The sequence below is a fragment of the Mycteria americana genome, chromosome 1 (genome assembly GCF_035582795.1).
Source record: "Mycteria americana isolate JAX WOST 10 ecotype Jacksonville Zoo and Gardens chromosome 1, USCA_MyAme_1.0, whole genome shotgun sequence".
Taxonomy (NCBI): Eukaryota; Metazoa; Chordata; class Aves; order Ciconiiformes; family Ciconiidae; genus Mycteria; species Mycteria americana.
Window position 1 is genome coordinate 102,010,828 of NC_134365.1, and position 20,979 is coordinate 102,031,806.

Below are 20,979 nucleotides of genomic sequence, written 5' to 3' on the forward strand. Positions count from 1 at the left end.
GTGTCCCTCTATTCATTAGAAGAGCCAGTTCTGGGAAGTGCTGTTCCTTCTTTCCCACGATGATCCACTGAGTTTAATCTTTGCTTCTGAACTTCGGAAGTGGCAACCTGTTAAATTGGGTGAGAGTCTCAGACTGAATTTATCGTGGTAGTATCAGTCTCTGAGTAACTTCTGAAAAGTCGAGGATAGAAGTCAGAGAATCATTGCTACAGATAAAGCGAAGCAAAAAGAGGGTGCCACTGAGCAGGCACGATAGTAACATTTCCAACTGCTTGCAGGGTACCAGGGGGGATTGATATGATTCAAGACGAATTTACAAGCATTGCATCACTCTTTTCTAAACTGGGACTGTTGGCAGCAATTAAATCAGTTGTAAGTATTACAGCTCTTAAGTTACATTATTCATCAAGAATAACAGGGCTAGTTGCTGCTAGCCTATTTCAAGTGTTTGCTGTACGCCCATTGAACCCCATGTTAGCTGTAACCAAGAGAAGAAGTGGGAAAGAGCAAAACATTCCTTAACAGTGAGTCCTAATGTAGAAGCAAAGTTTTCCTTGTTAGGGAAGGGTTAAAAAGTGAACTGTAGTTGTATCTGAAAGTGACTGGCATCTCGGTCAGTGCAAATCAGTGTCCCTGTTCATAGCTGGACCTGAACACAGCAGCTCATAATCCCTGTCCCAAGTGGCACAGAGCAGTGGAGAAAATTGTGACCGGTCCTGGAGTAAGCTACCTGCCCTTACATTGCTGGCCATGCGTTGTTCAGAGAAGGGCATTTTGTCAGTACTGAAGGCAGCCCATAGGAGGTTCACTGCACAGTGAATTTATAAGGTGGGAACAAGCCAAAATGAAGGGTTGTGTGTGCCGTTTTCTTGGCACCAGGTGGGGATGTGAGTGCTTAATCAGCTGCTATAGCATGATGTTGGATCTGCGGTGCCAGATTTATAACTGTGGAAAGCTGTCTTAGTGATTTCAGTACAGCAGACCACAGTATTAGTGACATTCATGTCAGTGGAAGATGATTTCAGATTAGTTATGCTATAATATGGCATTTCACTAATGCATTTTGACAGTACCTTCAAAATACGGTTATACTTGCCTATCGTAATCGCTTGTTGAATACTTCTAATCCAACGTACAGCAGAGGCAGCAAGGAGAGGAGCAAGAAAAAAAATGTATAAAAGCTTTACTGACTTACATGGGCACTGAGGTTTATATTGGCCGCAGAACATGTTTATTAATGTTTTTGCATTTATTATTACAAGGTTTCTATTATACTTCAACTAACTGCATTCATCTGTCTGAAGGACAGAGCCACTTATATAGGAGAAAAACTGCATATGGGACGCTTACAACTGCCATACACACTTATTCTGTAGTTCTGGTGGTGAAATGAGAGTTCATGATCTGCTGAACCATGGCTTTGCAGAAAGGCAGGGTTTAAGTAACCTCTTCTAATAGTCCGGTGTTGTCCCAAGCTGAATCCTTGTGCAGGCTCTGGATGAGCTACACCAAAGCAGCAGGTTGCCTCGGGAGCTGGCTTCCACCTGCGGCGCACACAGCATCCCAGCACGGGGCTGGGAGCTCCAGCTGTGGCCAGGAAGCTTATATATGATCTAACCAATTTGCAAAGCCTTTACCTCAGGTGTAGATTTCTGTCAATCCTGGGTTCTCAGAAATGCACAGGGTTAGTAATGGGTGTAGGACGTGTAACCACCTACTGAGTCGGCAAGGAACTTTATCCTTTTCTCCTCTCTGTGTCAGCTTGGGAGGACAGCAGGGATTCTTAGGATCTCATTTGTCTCTGGGTTTTATATCTTGTTTGTTGCAAAAAAAAAAATCTTTTTAAGTGTGTTGTGTACCTCAGGATCTTTTCTGCAAAGCAAGGCAATGGTATTACTTTCATTTTATCTGTCTCAGTGTGGTTCTGATTTAAGAATCAGAGTCTGGAAGGGGAGTTTCTTGTCCGATGCCCAGTGATATCTACTGCTGGATGTTCAATTGGCATTTTTTTCAAAAGTAGTATTTAGCGACAAAAAGCTCACAATCTTGTGTATGCTGGAAACCAGTTGTCCCAGTTGAAGTCATATTAATAATCAGAAAATTATTGCTGTTATAACTTTCTTTTTCAAGAACAGACTTTCTTTACTTGACTGTTTTCATTGGAGAAATTAGCTACTCTGTTTATGTTCAACAGCATAATCCTTGGTGTTGTTAGAAATATGCTATATACCCCATGTTAAATAACGTTGGGGTCACCCATCCTTTACTATCTATTGCTACGGGTAGGACTGCTGAGAGTGCGTTCAGAAATGCGCTCCACGGTGGGGTATGCTGTGCTCAGTGAGGCTCTGTGCCTTCGCAACCTCCACCTGCTTCGTTTGTCTTCAGCCTCTGGATGCCCCAGGTTTTGCAAGGAAATTTATGAGAATCATGGCAGAGATAGAGTTTCTTGCTGTATGGCACACAGAGTGGTGGGAAAAAAAAAGGATAGAGGACTTAGGTATGCTTTTCTTATAGCTTTGCCAAAAGCAATCTGAGATGAATATTTTTCAGTTATCTGAACTGATTTGTTTAACTTGATTTTTCAGTTAGTAATAAAACAAATATTTTGTGTCCAGTCTCTTGGACACAACAAACATGATATTGTTTGGGTTTATGTGCTATGTTGTACTATTTGGCTGTAAGTTTAGAGTGTGTAGAGTGCTTCCTTCCAGATGCTTTTTTGTTCTTTAAAATAATATAAATAAATACAAGTACTGAATATGTGACTTAGCCAAGAAAGAAAACCTTTTTCATTGTCTTGAGATTTGCTCTACTCTCTATGGCTGTAGCTTGTTTTAACTTTTGCATATAATAGAAGATTTAAAAGACTTTATTAAATGATAAAATATAGGCCTTTCACTACGGTTACAATCAAATCAAAGTATGTCTGTGCTTGAATATATTGGATATTCTTCAGAGGGCTGATTCAACTACTATTCTATTAATATGCAACAATTTCCTGTATTTTATATACATCACTGTGATGGTATATCACTTATAATGTAGACAGCAATGGACTGCCCTGACCCAGTAAGATTCAATTTTGGTTCAATATCCTACCATATAATTTACTTCATTACCAGAAGTGCCATCAGGTTTTATGACCTGATTTGGTCAGAAGAAGTAAAATAGGTCTTTTAGAAACAGAACTCTGATCAGAGTTTTGCTAAGCAAGGTAACCAGCCATAATTTGACTTCCCTGTTTCCAAGATGAAACAGAAAAATTATTTCAGCTCAACTGCAGAGTGTGTGGCTCAAAACTTTTAGTCAACTCCAAAGGGTTCTAGTAGGAGTAGATGGGAATATTCCTAGTAGGAAAAAAACCCACCACAATTCTTCTGCTCCATCAATTGGTACAGATAGATGCAGAATTTCATATCTCGTGGTGGATTTGCCTAAACGCTTTCAACTTCTGAGGGGTTTGTACATTCTTTCAGCCTCCTTAGTTTCTGCGTTTGAATTGTTAAAGGAAGAAGTGAAAAAATGAAAATAAAAACAATGATGTAGTTAAATCCTTTGTGTTTACAATAGTCTTCCTTCAGTCAGAAAATGGTATGATGTCTATACGGCAAAAGCTTTTGTATAAAACAATGCAGAGTCATGAAAGATATTTTAATGCTGTTCTTCAGTTCTTTTCCCCATAAAATGCAGTGGTGTTAACTTGCTGCTAGCGTTGAGCTTCAGTGGAATTGAAAACTGTTAATTGAACACGTGGCATTTTATGCTAGCACGCAGTATCATTTGTTAGATAAAATATGTACAGAATGCAATACTGGAAATTTAGTTTCCTATCCCTTCTGATGAATTTTCTGCATTGCAAAGTGAATGCTGTTGAAGAACACTGAGTTCTTGCTGCCATTACTGTTTGTAAAGCTTCCCCGCTACAAGGAGATATTTAATTCTGTAGCAAATACCCTGTAAAATGCAATACCTCAGATTCTTTGTTTTCTAAACAGCTGAGATTCTACCCCCCTTGAATTCACACAGGTATCAGGCTAGTGAATAAAAATGCTGAACGGGGGGCGGGGGGGGGGGCTTAATTTACATTTAATTGGGCTTTGTTCAGCAGATAATTGCTTACCCTGCAAAACTAGACATTTTTAATACATGCATAGAAAATGCATGTTAAGTAATTAAGATTTCTCTTTTAAAAAGGCAAAATACCAAGGAAGTCCAGAGAAAAGCTAAAGCATACAATGTGTAAATACTGCACTTGAGTGGTTAGATAGTTTTGCAAAAGCCTTGGGCTTTTCCTTTCAGCTGTGAGAAAAAGATTGTCAGTGCACCGATGTCCCCAGAGGCTGTAACTGTTTAATCTTCAGGCTTTCCACTCGAAAGATGAAAATACAGTCAATGAAAAAGGCACATGAAGAAGGGAGGTTGTTATGATGATGATGAAGCCATAATGTTTTGGTCTTCTGGTTAAAGCCTTTCTTTAGTCATCACTGAAACCTCTCTTTGTGTGTATTCCACGTCCTATTAAACATGGTAAAATACAGACGATAATATCTGTTTGTTTGCCATTGTATGTTTAATGGCTCTCCAATAGTAAAATCATCCTTTTTTTCCATTACCAGGGCTTTTTTAATCTTTGTTCTTATGGAAATACCTAACAATTTTAGCAATGCTGACTGCACTGAGATATTTGAAGGCTGGTAATCATGAGTTAAGTCTACATTAGCAAATAGTGTGGCCAAGTAGGAGCAGAGCAGTCGTGTTAAGCAGTTGGTATGAAGGACCCTGTGCCAATACCATAACCATTTCAGCGCGTTTTACTCCAGAATATCTCTAGTCAGGTCCGGTAGACTCCCTGTAGCAGGGAGTGCGTCACCCAGTGTACATATATGTGTGCTCTGGAGACACTTTACATTGTGAACCAGGTCACGGCAAGAGGGGAGAACTGGGATTTTGCTTTAGAAGTGCTCTCCAGATCTGAACTAAAACACTTACGTAGATGCACCCATTAAGTGGCATTAACAGCATCACTAGCAAAGCAACGGCTGTTTCTTGTATGCTGTTACAAATTACGACCATGTTCTGATACACTAAATTACATCCCAGACTTATGTCAGCAAGTAATGACAGCAGCTTAAACCACAGAAATTTTTTCATACAGGTTTAAGCGCCTGCCGTTGCAGCACCATTTCTCTTCTTAAGAGCTTCCCTTTCCCAGCACCACCTCTCAGTGAATTCAAGATTCAAGCAGCAATATGTCAATGGTTGACACTGAAAGTAACAGTAAGGGATTCAGTAGCCCTCATCAAATGAGGCATAGCCACATGATTTTAGCTTTTCATTTCCTGTTAATCTGAGTGCTTAAAAATGCCAACTTTTTTTTTTTTTTTTTTTTTGTAAGGGAGGACAGTATATCACCTCCAGTGCTTGCTTCTTAAACCTTAAGGCTTATATGCATCTAGCCGTGTCTTGCCTTCAGTGGTTGAATTCAGAAATATCTTAAAATTGGGGAAACAGTGTGCTATCTTTTGGATTTCTCTGCAAATCAGAGATAAACTGAAAGAACTAACTTTGTAAAGTGTGAGAAAGTCAGAGTTCATGAACAATGAATGTATAGATATTCCAGCCACTGGCCATTAAGTGAGCCTTTTTTTTTTTTTTTTCTTTTTTTAACCAGCAGCTGGAATATTTCAGTGTTATAAAATTGATTGCCTTTTTTATGTCAGGGGACTGCTTGTGACAGGTACCGGATTAACAGCTCCAGAAACCAAAGTCCTCTCTTTTTATCAACAAAACAGGTTCAGCGAGGGCGTAAGGAACATAAGCTTCCCCCACACTGCTCAGTCAATATGCCTCAACCCTGACCCGAAAGAATATCTCTAAGGGGAAAGGCATTTGTTAAATTTCTTTTCCAATTAATTTGACAGCTCTGCTGAGACTACTAACAAAAGTACTAATTCATGCTAATTGCAGTAGTGGACCTGTGTCACTGGGGATCTGGGCTGAGCTCTTTGTAACATCACACAACCCACCAGGCAGCATTTTGATTAGGAGGTGTCACTGGAAGAAAGAACATTGGGTTTGGAGCCTGTTCTGCATTAATTTTTTCACCTGCAAAATGGGGACAGCAACACTCTCCTGTATGCGTTAACAAGGGCAGAAAGTTGCAAAAGAACATTCAGCCTCAGTGAATGCAAAATCATCTTCCCTCCCTCCCAGAGAGAAAATGTAGACTTTTTGTACGTCTGAGTTAGCTGTTTTGGCTTGGGATATGTGCATTGGCACAGACAACTGGGAGAGGTAAGCCTGGTCAATGGATTGCTGGAAATAAAAACCAAAGCAAAGCCCCAAATATGTTAAGAACAGAGGGTAAGAAATAAAATGGAGTCCAATATATAAATCAATCGGTTTCATCAGAAGCGTTATGAAAAGAATAAGAGCATTTTCCACCTGATAAATGTCATTGCAGAACTAGAGATGAGTATAATCAAAGGCATAGAAGATAGTCCTCTAAAAGCTGATTGAATAGTTTGTGATTGTTCATCACAGACAAGATAAGTTCATGATAGATCTCTGTAAGGTAAGGAATGGCTTAGAGAGGATACATCAGGAGCAGCTGTTCTCCCTGTCTCATAATAAAAAACAAGGATATGTTGATTTGGCTAAAAGGCTACCAAATCTGAAGGTAAACTGAAGGTAGGATGTATTTTTTCACTTCACATTGACTACCTAGACTGGAGAGGAATGTCAGAGAAATTCATTGAGACCAATAATTTGCAAAAAATTGGATATTCTACATGAAGGACAGTACAATGGAGGATTATAATAATTTTTGTTAAAAAATAAATTAGCAGATATATCGAACCTGGGGTTTCCAGGTCTTTGAAATCATATCTAGGTTGTAGGGATGAGGGTGGAATAGTGAGGGGTGGCAAATGATCATCCTGTATTGGCCTTTCTTTTGCACTTTCATATGGTGCTACCAGGTAAACCATCTACTATTAGATGCAAGATAGGCACCAGGGTAAGTCCTAGGGCTAGATGTATCTGTATGACAATTCATTTGTTCTTTATTTATATTACCTTTCATATTGTTAACCTGTTAATCTGCCCTAGTTCAGGCACAGGGAAATTATATAAACATCCCCTAGTTATGAAAGTCTTTTTTCGCTTATTAGCTAAATCTAGCCTGCGAGGATTACCAGGCACTCGCTTGATTTTTCCACTGAGCTGGAAAGGAAGCATCTTCCCAAGAGCTCGTGTCCTGTGGGACAGGGGCTGCCGCATCTACCAGGTCTGTTTGGGGGCGGGGGGGTGGGTTGGTTGGTTGTTCTTGTTTGTGTTTTTGGTTTTTTAACAGTTCTGACATAGAGAAGGGGAGGTTGAGGAAAGAATAAACCAGAGCACTACCGTGGTTATCCCTTTGTGGCACTCTCAGCCTGATGTTAGAAAACATTTATTGTTTGAAACTGTCAGGATCCTACATCTAGTTTGCCTTTGAGGAGTCCATAGTGTAATTTTAGTTCAAGGAAAAAGCACCTCTTTTCTTTTTATCCTTGCCAAATGGTCATTTAAAACTTCCACATTTCTTGTGTATGTGTTTGTACAACCTTTTTTTTCCTGTTCAAGTTGATGCTGGTGGGTTTTTTCTGGTATTTCTTTAATTTAGATTTTTTTTTTACAATGCTTCTTGAATTAGGAAGTTATTTTTCATCTCTGTGTGGATCAAATTAAGTTTTTAAAAAACAGAACATGGAATTTCTTTGTTTGACAAAATGATAGCTTAATATATCTCAGTGTTTCCAGGCTTTGCTTCAGGAAAACATCTTGTTTTAGGGAAAATGAAAGACAGTGCTTATAAACATGGGTTTATTAAATTCCCTGTTTAAATATGTGTTTAAGTGATTCACTAAATATGGGTGGAATTAAGGTAGAACTTTGTTTATTTTGCTTTAATTCTGAATCAAGGCTGTGGTTCTCAATGTTTTCCTATTAACGAAAGATTTCTTTTCCCCAAAACTGCCTGCAAAGAAGCTGAAATGCATTACGCATTTTGAAACACGATATTTGTGTACCCACAAACGAGAACATCTTTGCTGTAATGCTGTGTTTTAGACCCGCTATCTTTGACATTACACTTTCAACAATATTGCTGGTAGCAATCATGGCTGTAATGCACTTCATAAAAAGAGATACCAGAGCCTGCAAGGCATAACGTGGAGCTATTACAGACTGCGGTTGAAAGGTGCAGTGTTATTCCCTCAGGATAAAGCTATCTCTTATGTACATATAATTAATATGTCTGCCAGTAACAGTTATTAAACAAAGAACAGGAATTGTTTCTGCTGAACAACTTGACCTGGGAGTAAAGCCAATTTAAAAAGCATCTGATTAAAATATGTTAAGGTCACAGGTCACTATAAAATATGAAGTGGGGAGGAAAAAGCAGAAATTTACTCGCGAGTCAGATTAAATACTACTGAATATGGGTTTTGCGCTAGCAGCAGCTTTCAGGTGTAAAAAATGAAAAGTGCTCATTCTGAAGAGTATTTTTCTAGAGGCATTTCAGTGTCACGTTGCGCTGAATCCTTGCCCCTTGCATACCGCGCAGTCCGTCCTGCTGGCACAAAGGCTGGAGGGGTAGCAGAGAGGTGGAGAGAAGAGAGATAGTTTCCTGAGCCCTCAGATTATTGGCCTCGTACTGTTGGAGGAGGCCTAGTGATAGGAAAGAAATTGCACCAGTTTTGTTAATTGTTGATTTCTTCTAGCCGTGGACAGCTGCAGTAATTCTTCAAACCTGCCAGTGGCTTTGGCTGTGATTACTGTATTTTCCAGTCTAGAGATGCAAAAGTACACGATGCATGTTTTCTTCTGCAGTGGTTTCCCCCCTCAAAGACAAGTTGTAGTAATAAACAGTTGCCTTTTTCTAGAGCTATTGCACAGCTAATAATGAAAGGAGTGGTGGGAATTCTCTTTAGTATTTAAAATGCAACTTTTAATTTTATGCCTGCATTTTCAGAGTAAAAAGTACGTCTCATGCACAGAAAATACAATACGAGATTTTATTGATTTACTTACAATGCTTAGCAAAAACAGCTGGGTTGCTTCTGCTGCTGATCCCAGCGCTATCTGTTTTGTAATTATTTCAGGTATTATGTATAGTGTGCTGAAGACTACAGGGAAGACAATGTAAGAATACAAAGAATACTAGGAATAATTGTTTTTATTTCCCTAACAAACGGAATAGACTTCTATGCTCAATGAGAGAAAGCCACTGTCCTTACCTCTTCCTGGGGATATTCTTACCTTGGAGGTAACGGGGTCCATCCCCGCCAGCGCTTTTAGCCCTCACTAAAGTCTTTCTCAATCTTATTTCCCTCGTCCCCTGAACACAGTGTACGCGCCCGTGCCACAGCCCAGCAAAGGGAAAGTATGCTCTGCCTGTGCAGTAGCCTTTAGTGGGCATCCCACCTGCTGACAAGTGTTGGGGCTGCCCCTGCCTCTTCCTCCTCCTCCTCCTCCTCCTCCTCCTCCTCCTCCTCCTCTTCCTCTTCCTCAGCAGGTACAGGGAGTTGTCAAAGTGTTTCAGTGACATTCAGCCCTGTACCTCTATTTCTGCTGTAAGGCTTAGTACTTAGCTTTGAGACCTACTCCCTTAAGTGGAATCTTACTGTTTATTCAGATCTGGTGACAAAACAGTGTCTTAAGTTCAATGGAAATAAGAATTGAAAATACACTGTAATTTTTAGAATCCTCTTTGGGCTAGGTGGGTATGCAAGAAGGTACCTAGAAGCCCAGGAGAGAGAGAGGATGTATACATAGGTAATGCCATAGGTTATGTAGCTTTTCATATACTAATGGACAATAAGAGCTGCTGAAGATGGTTTCCCTGCTCTGAGGGATTTTGCAGGAAACCTACATTGTAAAGCACTGTTTCCTGCTGAGCAGGTGCCATAGTGAACAAGGGAGGAAAAAATGAGACATTTTCAGTGTTGTGAATGACATGATACAAACTGAGGACGGGATGACTCAGGGCAGGATTCTACCTTCATTTCCTATGCTTCATGTAGCTGAGCCAGAACTATACTGTATCTGTATAGTGTTATTTTTAATACAGCAAGAGGAACACGTATGGCTGGATATAATTTGTGACGGAAGTGTGAAATGAACAGTTTTGAAACCTTCATTTGAAGTTAATCACGATTTTCACCTTTTTCTTGTTTCTCAAAGATATAAGCAAGCACAAGAAGGGAAAGAAATGGCTCGCCGGAGGAAAATAAAATGGTTTGGGGAGTTTTATAAGTTAATCTATGCTCCTTGTTATGCCATCCATTTTCACAAGCTGACAACTGTGTTACATCTCATTTTGCATGTGTGCGTGTATGTATGGGCGGGTGAACGTGCAATTCTGTTACTGGTGATAAACATAGTGCTGTTGGCATCTCCAGAGCAGGACCATAATATGCGTAGTGAGAAAAAAGAGCTGTGTAAATGCTTGTAAAAGGGACTTGAGAACATTGCAAAGATGCAAGGCTCTACATGGGCATCGAGGTGAGCCAGTCAGCAGCATTCATTTCCCAGCACACCTGCACAGCCAAGGGTCATCCTGTGGCTTCAGGTCCAGCACAAAGACCTCCGCTGCTGCTCATTGGCATGCCATTTCCACAGGTGACAGCGGAGTGGTTTGCAAAGCCCCTCTAACACGGACCACACACATGTGAGGTGCTTCCCTGTCCTCTCTGCAGGGGACGGGGACAGGAGGCTTGTCCCAGGGTTGCTGTCATCCGTCTTGCTAATGCACGTGATGGGGAAGTGTTAAGATATCCGTGAGCTGTACAGGTTTATGACTGAATCCGCTTCTTTTCTAAATGCTGTTGTTTAATGCCACAGTGGCATTTCTCCCCCGGACTATTTATTGAACAGCAGAGGAACAAAGGAAGGAAACAATCGCTTGGTGGATGCTGCCCGTTGCACGCCCGGTTTCATGGCTGCCTATATCCGCTTCCAGTGCGTTGTGATGCTGGAGCCTTGCCTTGGAGCGTCGCACCTCTCTTCCGAGCACACAAAGCAGAGCTCCTGTAGGACTGGGGAGTGCAGCTCATTTTGCAAATAGAGAGTTGCTTTGACCTTGTGCAGGGAAATGCGTCCTGTGAGGCCTGGAGCACTGGGGCTGGGAAGTCATCTGCTCAGGCAGCGCGGGCTCAGGTCGTTAGTTGGTATTTACGGCTGGGAATTGGTGATATTGCTCTGTGTATAGAGGGCTGCAGGGTTTGAATACTGAAATGCTCCTATTTACTAATAGCTTTATATTTTAATTTAAAATTAATTCAGATTGAAATGAATCATTTAACCCTTAATTAGGACCATGTTTTCATCTCAAAGAGATTAGTCAAACAGAGGCAAAAATCACTTTGCTGTTGAAAAGACAGTCACATTTCTTTAAGCAGTAACTACCATAGATTGCTCCACGCATTTGTTTTTCTTGCACTGAAATAATTTTCCCTGCTCTGTCTCTGAGACAGACTCATTGGTTATAGCTTAAGGAAATTCATTTTCATGCAATAACGAGGATAGCTGCAGTCCTGAAACTCTTACCACTAGGTGACTTCAATGAAGTCAGTGTGGCTCACACTCAAGTAAAAGAGATTTAAATCAGACTGCATACAGTTTTAAAATAGTATTTCAGGTTGCAGTTATCTCAGGAGTTACCAGGGTCAACAGATATTGGGCATCTGAGTTTAGGAGACCTTCTTAAAAAGCAAACCCAGACAGCCTTGCTGTACAGTTTATATCATGGATGTCGAAACTCTCAAGGTTTCCCTTAGTCTCTTTCAGTTTGCTGAGAGGTTTTTCTTCCCAGCCCGTTGCATCTATTTCCTCTCGCATCATTCCCCCTTGTGAGGGAAAGGAAAATCCCTTAGCTTTTGGAAGAAAAAGTTGAGAAGAAGCAAGTGGTCTTCACAGCTGGTTCCCACGCTGAAATTACAGATTCTGTGAAGACTTCCTCTGCTAGTCCTTTTATTTTCAACCTGACTGAAACCAAAGGCATGGCAGTCACCTCAAAAAGCCAGATTTTCTTCCATCAGTTCATGTAATCCAATTTTTCTGACATAAAAAAAATGAATGCCTTTTGAAGTAAAGGCTTCATTTTTTGTCTTATATATCAGAAATAAAAAATGACTAGGAAAAGAATAATAATAGTAAGTACATTGGCCACATTTTCTATTGGCACCCCCCTTTCCAGGCTTCAATTTCAAGTATGATTGCATTTTTTTTTCTCCTTTGGGCTGCAGTTGTGAATAATGTCAAATTCGTCTGCCAGACAAAGATAGAAAGCGCAAGACAGCCTGAGGGGAAGCCACGAGATTGGGATGCTCTTGCTAGGGCTTTCTGGGGCAGCAGGGATCCGACCGGCTCAGCCCCCCGCCCCGACTGCTCACGCTGTACCGCGATAGCAGACGTGTGAAACGATGAAATCCCTCTTCCTCTGGAAAAGAAAAGGCCTGGTCTCATGTTACCAGGGTGCTTCCTGCATGCTCCTTTTTCTTCTTCCTTTTTTCTCTGTCCCCACACCACCACCACCTTTTCTTAAATGACATCTACGAGTTTTCACCTGAGGGATGAAAGAGACATTTATTAATGGAGCAGTTTGATTCCTTCCTTTCTCTTCCTCACCCCACAAAATCTGTCCAGTTCTTACGCAAGCTTGTTTACCTATGTTAAATTCATTGCTGTATTAAAATGTTGGTGGTAGTTGCTTTGAAAGTGTCTTACTGTAGTTCCATCCTGTAAATGAATGCCTATGCGTTACGATGCTATAAATAAATTATGCTCAATCAGCAGTGGAAATTGTGTCTTGTAGGAAGACCAACCACATCACAAAGGTTCAGTTTTAGGTTATTAGTCTTTTTCCAGCCTTTACATTAAACTGGTATGTAAAATTATTTAAAACTTTAAAAAGTATACTGTACATATTCATAAATACATCTTTGTCTTGTGTATGCCTGCCCATACATATAAAAATGCCCCTTCAAGCTGAGTAGATACAGTTAAGCGAAACCATTTGAGTTTAATACCTGGCAGTAAGCTTCCATGGGAAGTTTTGGTGAAAGTGCTGTGTAATTAGCTGGACAGATGTAGCGTGATGTTTATTCCGTACTGTGTTTGCCTAGTTAGTCGTGCTGATAAGAGCGGGATTGGCATCCGTTCTTTTCTGCCTGGCTCGTTGTCTTAGGGCCAGGAACGGCCGTGCTGTGCCCAGAGACAGTAAAATCATTTGAGGCTCCTCTGTCAGCTGGAGGGAGACCAAAGAGGCTCGCTCTAGGTACGGCACATACATCACGGGGTAGTATTTGGGAGGGAATGAGATTTGAGTCTTAAAAGGCTGCAACAATAACAACAACAAAACTGAAAAAGACAGCTCTGTTTCCTGCTGCATTTTCTCCTAGTGGAGGTGTTTAAGACGGGCTTAGGTTTCCTTTATTTCCTCAAGTTAAACAGAAATCCCCAAACACCCTTGCAGCCTTCGAGGAGATGGAAACACAAGAAACGCCGGCTGAAGGAAGACAGGCTGTGCCAGATCAGACAGGTTGGCGTTAGCCTCTGTGAACTTCGCCACAAGGTCATTTTTAGCAATTCTGCTTTCACAGATTGCCTGTTGGCCCCACGCCGCGGAGGCTCAAACTCCGGATTGTTTCCTCAGGGCTTGCAGGAGAGAACTCTGAGCCGGAGGTGTCTTCCCAGCTGCTTTGCTAGAGTGGAAGTCAGAGGTAGCAGCTGCAGCCAGGCACCTTGATTTGCACGGGCTGGGAAGCGCTGAAGAGTGGCTGAGATTAGCGCGTCCTTGTGGGACGTTTCATGCTTCTCACACCGCGTTCAATGCAGTGTGAGGAGGGTTTCCTTTATTATGAAGTTACAGGACATACAACTGTACAGGGGTTTGTTCTCTCTCTCTTTGCCAGGGTGTTTCACTCAGGTGTTTGGCACCAGGAACTAATCGACGAATTTGCCTAACCCAGATATTCAGTTAGGCTTTGGTTATGGATGATAACGTGGAAGCTGAACATCCAGTTTAATGCTGCAGCTTCCCTCTCTCCTCCATCACTTACAAAGATGCTGGGTTTTTATTCTGACATTTTTTCCACCTCAGGCTGCCCATCCAAACACTTTTCTATTTGGGCAGTGCATGAATGAACACAAAAGACCACATAGTCTTGTATCCTGGATTTTGTACTACATTTATGAGTCAGCAAAACCGAAAAGTGTGTCTCTGTTTAGGCTTACACTAAGATTGGTGAACCCTTTCTTTGGCTTCAAATTAGCATTTAATTCAGTGACAGGTCCTAGGAAATTTTATCTAAGTTTAACTGTCTGGGTTCCAGACACAAAAAGAAGTCATGTTTTTCTTTGGATTGCTCTTTTTTTTACATTATATTTGTAATGAGAATGTATTGGGGTTTTCCTAGTGTACTTGTGCATCAGGCAGTGTTTGCTGCGGAACCGAAGTGTAGCAAAAGGTGAACGTGTTTTAAGATGTGCTCCCTTTTGTTAGGTTGTCTATTTGTGTATGGTTGTTGTAGCTATGAGTACAGACCTGCGGGTGACCAGTGTCAGCCAGAATGTTTTTACGTGGTAAATTCCATCTTGGGGGGGAAGCAGCAGCTGAACAGTAGAGTCTGCTGATTCTTATCTGGTTTTGGTCTCTTTTTTTTTATTTATTATTTTCAGATGGCGATATCATCTTGGTGGAAAGAAGTCAACAGTGTTATTTCACTGCATGGGTTTTTCATAAAAAGTTATTGCTGTATTGTTCATTTCTGTACATCAAAGGCTGTTCTCTTCTGATGCAAACGTGGCCCTGAATCAGTCTAAAATGTGACAGGAGTCAAAACAGAGGGAGTGTGCCGGTGTTAATGAAACACCACCACCCAGAGTTTTTCAGAAGCAGCTTTTGGGGGTTCAAGCACCATCCCTAGAGGACCGGGTTAATGTAAAAAACATCCTCCTCGTACAGACCATGAGAGTTCCTGATAGTATCAGAAGCAGCTCATTGAGCCTGATGCATAGTCCTTTAGAAATGGAATAGATCTTTCACTGTTCAGGTTATTTTCTTGATTTTGGCTTGCTTAGTCCTGCTAAACTGAAGAGACATAGTTTGCAATTAGTGTGCCCTTGTAAGCAAACCTTGGCAGCAGAGAGAGGATAAAGTTAGCTTCTTATGCAGGATAGGGCCAATGTTTCGGTAAATTAACCAGAAGAGAAGAAAAATAAGTGAAGTTCTCAAAATGCAACATAGAAAATGTTTCTTCTTAGTGGTGCAATACACTGTTTTGTTTTCCAGGCAAAATTAAATGCAAATCCAAGTTGATACCTGAAGAGCTCCGTTCTACCAAGAGGTTTTGTTTCCATCAGCTTTCTCGTTATGAGAAAAATCTGTATTTTTAGACTATAAGTGTCTGCAAAATGTGATCTACATATCCTAGGGCAGTAACAAAGTCGCATGTTAAAATTGAGGAGATGTCCATGGACTTCAAAACTATGTTCCTCTTATTTTGCAGCTTGTCGACCTGGGTTCTACAAAGCCTCTGCCGGCAACGTGAAGTGTGCCAAATGCCCACCTCACAGCTCTACCTACGAAGATGCATCTCTGAACTGCAGGTGTGAAAAGAATTACTTTCGCTCTGAGAAAGACCCTCCATCCATGGCTTGCACCAGTGAGTAGCAACCATTATGCTCGGGGCTGTCATTCTTGCTCCTCCATCTGTATCTCAGCAGCTTGCTTGTTTCCTCTCACGTCCCATTGCAGTCAGCCATCCACTGCCTGCCATGTCTTCTTACATGCTGGACAGGCTACCAAAAATTGGTGGGCTGGGTTTACGTCTTTCTATTTTCATTTTCTCCTTCTTGTTCTCTGTCAGACTCAAGAAGGAGAGCTAGGATTTTTAAATTGGTACCAATATTTTCAGCCCTCAATCCTGAACTGTACCCCGAGGGTACTGTCTGTCTATAAGAAAACATGGTCCTTGATAGTCTAGGTCTGTAGTCCAGTGCGATATTTCAGGAGTCTCTACAAGAAATAACTAGAAGAGTTTGGTTATTTATGTTTTTGACTTTTGTATTTTTGCGCCCTTGTTACTCCCATCTTAAAGCACTATAGAAAATCTCATCCCTCTGATTTCCTTTTTCCTTTTATAGGACCACCATCTGCTCCAAGAAACGTTATCTCTAACATCAACGAGACGTCTGTTATCCTGGACTGGAGCTGGCCTCTTGACACTGGAGGTCGGAAAGATGTCACTTTCAACATCATTTGCAAAAAATGTGGAGGAAACGTGAGGATGTGTGAGCCCTGTAGCGACAATGTGCGATTCTTACCCCGTCAGGCTGGACTCACCAACACCACAGTGACGGTAGTGGACCTTTTGGCACACACCAATTACACTTTTGAGATTGATGCAGTCAATGGGGTATCTGACTTGAGTACACTTTCCAGACAATTTGCTGCTGTCAGCATCACAACTAATCAGGCTGGTGAGTCTCCTTCTGATTACCCTATCTTTGTTCAAAACTACTGAGATGTATGTACCTTTGCTTCCTTTCCCTATTTTACAGGAGTTACTCTGACCACTCGTGTGCTAGGGTAACTAATTGACTTGAATATGCTAGTAAAAGTAAAAGCAGAAACAAACCCAGTGTGTGTTGCTGTCAAAGGACCTGGCAGCATGGCTGTTATGATTAACTCCCAGTTCCCAGTTAATAGTCTCTAATAGCAGACTCACATGATTCCTTAGCCAGAATGTGTTTTATTAATAAAAGCAGATTTTAATAAAACACTCATTTCAATAATCTCCAACATAAATTACTGTAGTAATCTTAGTGATTAATTTTGATTAAATAGAAGTGAAAAAATATTTTGGTTAGACACATAAAAAGCTAACATTAAATTAGAGAGGTTTAAAGCACTGCTTTTTTTTTTTCCTTTACAAGTTGTCTCACCAACTCTGAATTATTGCCAACATGATGGGGGTGTAGAGCTGAATACTGAATTAGGTCCTGGTGTCGTAGTTGGTAGTGTACAAAGGGATTGCTCTGCTTCTGTGGAGACTTATTAAAGTCATTGAGGCCCTGCATGAGCACAGCAGTATGCCCTGACTGTTGGATCAGAGCTTTTGTCACTGCTGCACTATTCTACCATTTGCTTCTCATTTGACAAGGTTCCATTTATCTGAAAGATGTGAAGAATCTAGACTCTTCTCTAGCATTTGTTTAGGTACCATTCTTTTAGGAGCAATGTTTGCCAGTGCAGAGAAAGACTAGATCCTGGAATTTCTGTAGTTCTGCTCCATGTGGTTCACCATCAGGAAGCTTTGTACTGAAAGCATGCATGTGTGCAGTAAGTCTTCTCCCACCTCCTCCCATCCCACACCCCATCCCCAAAATACATACATTTCTGTCTTCCTCAAAGCACAAACCAAGTTAACATTATTCGAAGTCGACATTCTCCTAGTGAGCTACGTTATTGCAATGTTTTTCACCATAGAGGATATATCTCTTCTCCTCAGATCACAGATCAGCTTTAGTGGGAGGCATAAAAATGTGAGAACAGACTGTTTCCTGACAGCAGTCGCTACATTTCCAAATGCTCTGGAGGACTGTATAACTACGCAGTAGGCAGACAGGGGTGAATCTACCCAATTGAAACATCTTCTCATGATCTCTTTCTCAGCTAGGTATTGACTTCAGCTCTGAAACTTGCATTCTATGTCCATTCCAAACAATTTGCTACTGTTATAGTTACATTTTTTTTGGATATTTGTGTCAGTGACTTGAGCAGCCTTTGTTTAGTTGCTCTCTTCTCTTCTGTTTTTTATATCAGAGATATTGCCTTTCAGCCTGTTCATCACTGTAGCAGTTAGAAATCACCTGGGAACACTCCACAGAATGAACTGTCTAGGATCAGTGAAAGGTTATTTCTCTGCAGAGGCCTCCTGCTTTGCAGCGTGCTTCCCCAGGGCCCAGAGCTGGCTGCCTTTGCACTGCGATGCAAGGTGGATTTTGATTCTGTTGTGGATGTTCCTGTGATGTGGCAGAGACAATGCATTTCTGGCAATAGGAACTTAGTTTAAAGCAACCCACAGGATGCTTAAGCAATTTGCTTGTTTTCCACTTTTATGCATAGCCCATTTTTGCTTTAAGTACATTTAGGTGGTGTGGGTTACTACAGGCTTAATTGTGCTATCTCTTGATCATGCTGATTGGTTTACTGTATTAAAATTCCCCTAGGAGTTCTGCAAGTTGCTAAAACTAGACCTTAAATATGTATATAAGTAATCTTCTGAAGCATAATTACAAAAACGCAATTTCTCTTGCATTCCCTTCCTGGTTAGATCACAAAAGGGACACACCAGAAGCATATTTTTAGCTAATGTCATACTTAAACACCTGGGTGGGGGGAGAAAGTCTGAAGATCTTAGATTATGTTATAATTAAGGGTTTAACTGGGGGACATTTCAAAAAAGAATTAAAGCACCGTTGAGCTGGATCTGGAAGAGACCAAAAGACTCCAAAAGCCATGACTCTAGGGCTATTATTTGTGCTGCCTGACTTTAGGTACATTCCTTCAAGGGCAGAGGTATCCACCAGTTGGATGAAGCCTTGGTTAAATGACTGAGCTCTGCTGGACTCAGGGAAGTAGGAGAGGCGTATTGCTTTGGGAGGTTGTTCTGTGGCTGGGACATCACATGGGGTGGTATGGTTCAGTACAGCCACATGGATCCTGGGGACAGAGCCCCTGGCAAGCCTGCAGAAGGAACAACGTCAGTCAGTAAGCTGTGAGTTTTGGAGAGAGGATTGAAGTATAGAAGGTCCCTACAACCCACATCTCCTCAGTCTCTCCTGAACCCAGGCTATTTCACTTCTGCCAACCTTGATTTGAGAGGCCTGTAGCCTTGCAATGGGTATGATCAAGTTGCAGTTTTAATCCTGGATTTTCGGTATCCGTGTGCTTTTTTCAAGCACTGTCAGGGCCCGTCCCAGCTTAGTGAAAGCTGTTCTGCAGAATGTTCCCCACCCACCCAAAACACTGGTTTTCAGTTATGTGAGTTTCCAAGAGCCTGAGGCAGAACTGCAGAATGTTTTATATTTTCTAATGATAAAAATGTGATTTTTGTGGCAGTTCTCTTGGTGGTAAAAATCAGACATTGTACATCTTTACTTCAGATGAACTTAGTTCAAGACAGGCATTGGCTGGCGTTATGTTTGCTGGGTCTCTGAGCTCCAAAGGCCTGCTGAAAATTGAACAAACATTTCTTTCCATGTTTCTCACCATACACATGGGTATTTCTGCCTATGAATCCGTCACCAGCCTAATAGATCAGAACGTGCATAGTACTGATTTTCTGTAATGCAGAAATTGGGAGATCTGCCAGAGTGTGTTAAAACACATTCAGCTGATATGTTAGGAGTCAGGTTGCACAGCAGCTCCATTTTTGTCTGTAAACAGATCATATACACACATGCATACACATATTTGTAATTTACATATACACGTAGATATATACACACACAAAAAGGGTCACGTTAAATATTGCTGAAAAATTCTCTGATACCTTTATAGTGACTCTGAGTTCTAGAGTCTGTAAGTAACACTCTCAGTAAGATTTTCCTGGAGAGTTTTCAAACCTGGTCTAGAAGTAAAAGAAGGGTGTGCTTCATTGTCACTTGTAAGGTTTGAAACATCCAGACTCCGATTCTACTGGTGCTGTGAATGCAAGAAGGATAATACATTTTACAGGACACAACTGTTGTAAAGCCAAGATCCAGTCCCCTGAGCTGAGGGAAATTCAGAGTCATTTTAGAAAATGGATTGGGTTTTTTGTTCCAACTGTCTGGCCTGAGTTTTGCTGCATTTTTATTGCACTTTGTTTTCCTTCCCTTCCAGCGAAGGTTAATGAGCAGACATCTCTGAAAAAAAAAAGGTTTCTTGCAAAATATAGCTAGAGAGGTATGACACTGCAATATTTCTAATTCCTGTAAGTCTTTCTGTCTTTGCTGTGGAAGTAAAAGAGAAAAGGCACATGTTTCTATTTAATTTAGTTTGTTGATCATCCTCTTTGATTGCACTGTAATATGTGTCTTCAGTTGCTGCCTGATACAGCTTCCTCCGGATTATATTGAAGCATTCTGCTGCTGCCCGAAGAAAGCTCTCACCTCATGTCAGTATGTTACACCACGCAGATGTTATCTCCTAATAACACCAATCAACCCTGTTTAGAAAGGGTCACTGGCTGCTACAGGAGAGGATATGGAATTCGGTACCCCTGGAGGTGGCACGCTAATTATGAATGTGCCATGCAGAGAGGCTGACAGCTGTGCCACGCTGCCTGGCTTGTTGCTAGCGTGATCAGGTGTCTGGGCACAGATATTCTACGTTCACTGGGTGTTCTGAACACAGTTTATGGGCTTTTTTTAAAATGCATTTATCTGTAAAGACCAGAAAGTTGCCCGTTCCTTGGAGCTTTATAAGTAACCCAAAGGGAAAAGACATCCAGTCCAGGTCAGGGTGGTTCTGCATTTACTGCCTTTGGGCTGTAGCAAGCAGAAAACTCACACTGGAGCCCAAGGAGCTTTTAAATGGAAATAGGGTGTGGAATTCACTGAAGAAAGACTAAGATTTGGTAGGGACAACACAATCATGCTACTGGGTAATCAGTTTACAAAAATGAGGGAGGAGATCTTCCAATGCGAAACACACCCATTCGGTCAGGGACATATATGAGTTGAATATGTTTTGCAGATGCTGCGTGAGAAAGTAACAAGTTTTCTGCCCTATCACTGCTTTTATGGTATCACACACTGTCTTACAGGTTGTAGGTATGACTCAGGAATGCTGAGCAAAAAAAATAATATTTTAACCAAGGCCCTAATTGACTTAACAGTACTTTAAATAGACATATTCTCTGCGGTGATCTTTGCAATCTAGAG

At 41.2% G+C, this 20,979-nt stretch overlaps 1 protein-coding gene across 5 annotated transcripts in view; it reads left to right on the forward strand.

Annotated features, from left to right (window-relative positions):
* EPHA3 (EPH receptor A3) overlaps positions 1-20,979 on the forward strand; it is a 235,603-nt gene that overhangs the window by 138,719 nt on the left and 75,905 nt on the right. For all 5 annotated transcript variants that reach the window (XM_075515385.1, XM_075515413.1, XM_075515393.1 and 2 more), the window contains exons 4-5: positions 15,555-15,710; positions 16,192-16,527. In XM_075515385.1, the coding sequence (XP_075371500.1) occupies positions 15,555-15,710; positions 16,192-16,527 (492 nt within the window). The remainder of the gene's footprint in view (positions 1-15,554; positions 15,711-16,191; positions 16,528-20,979) is intronic.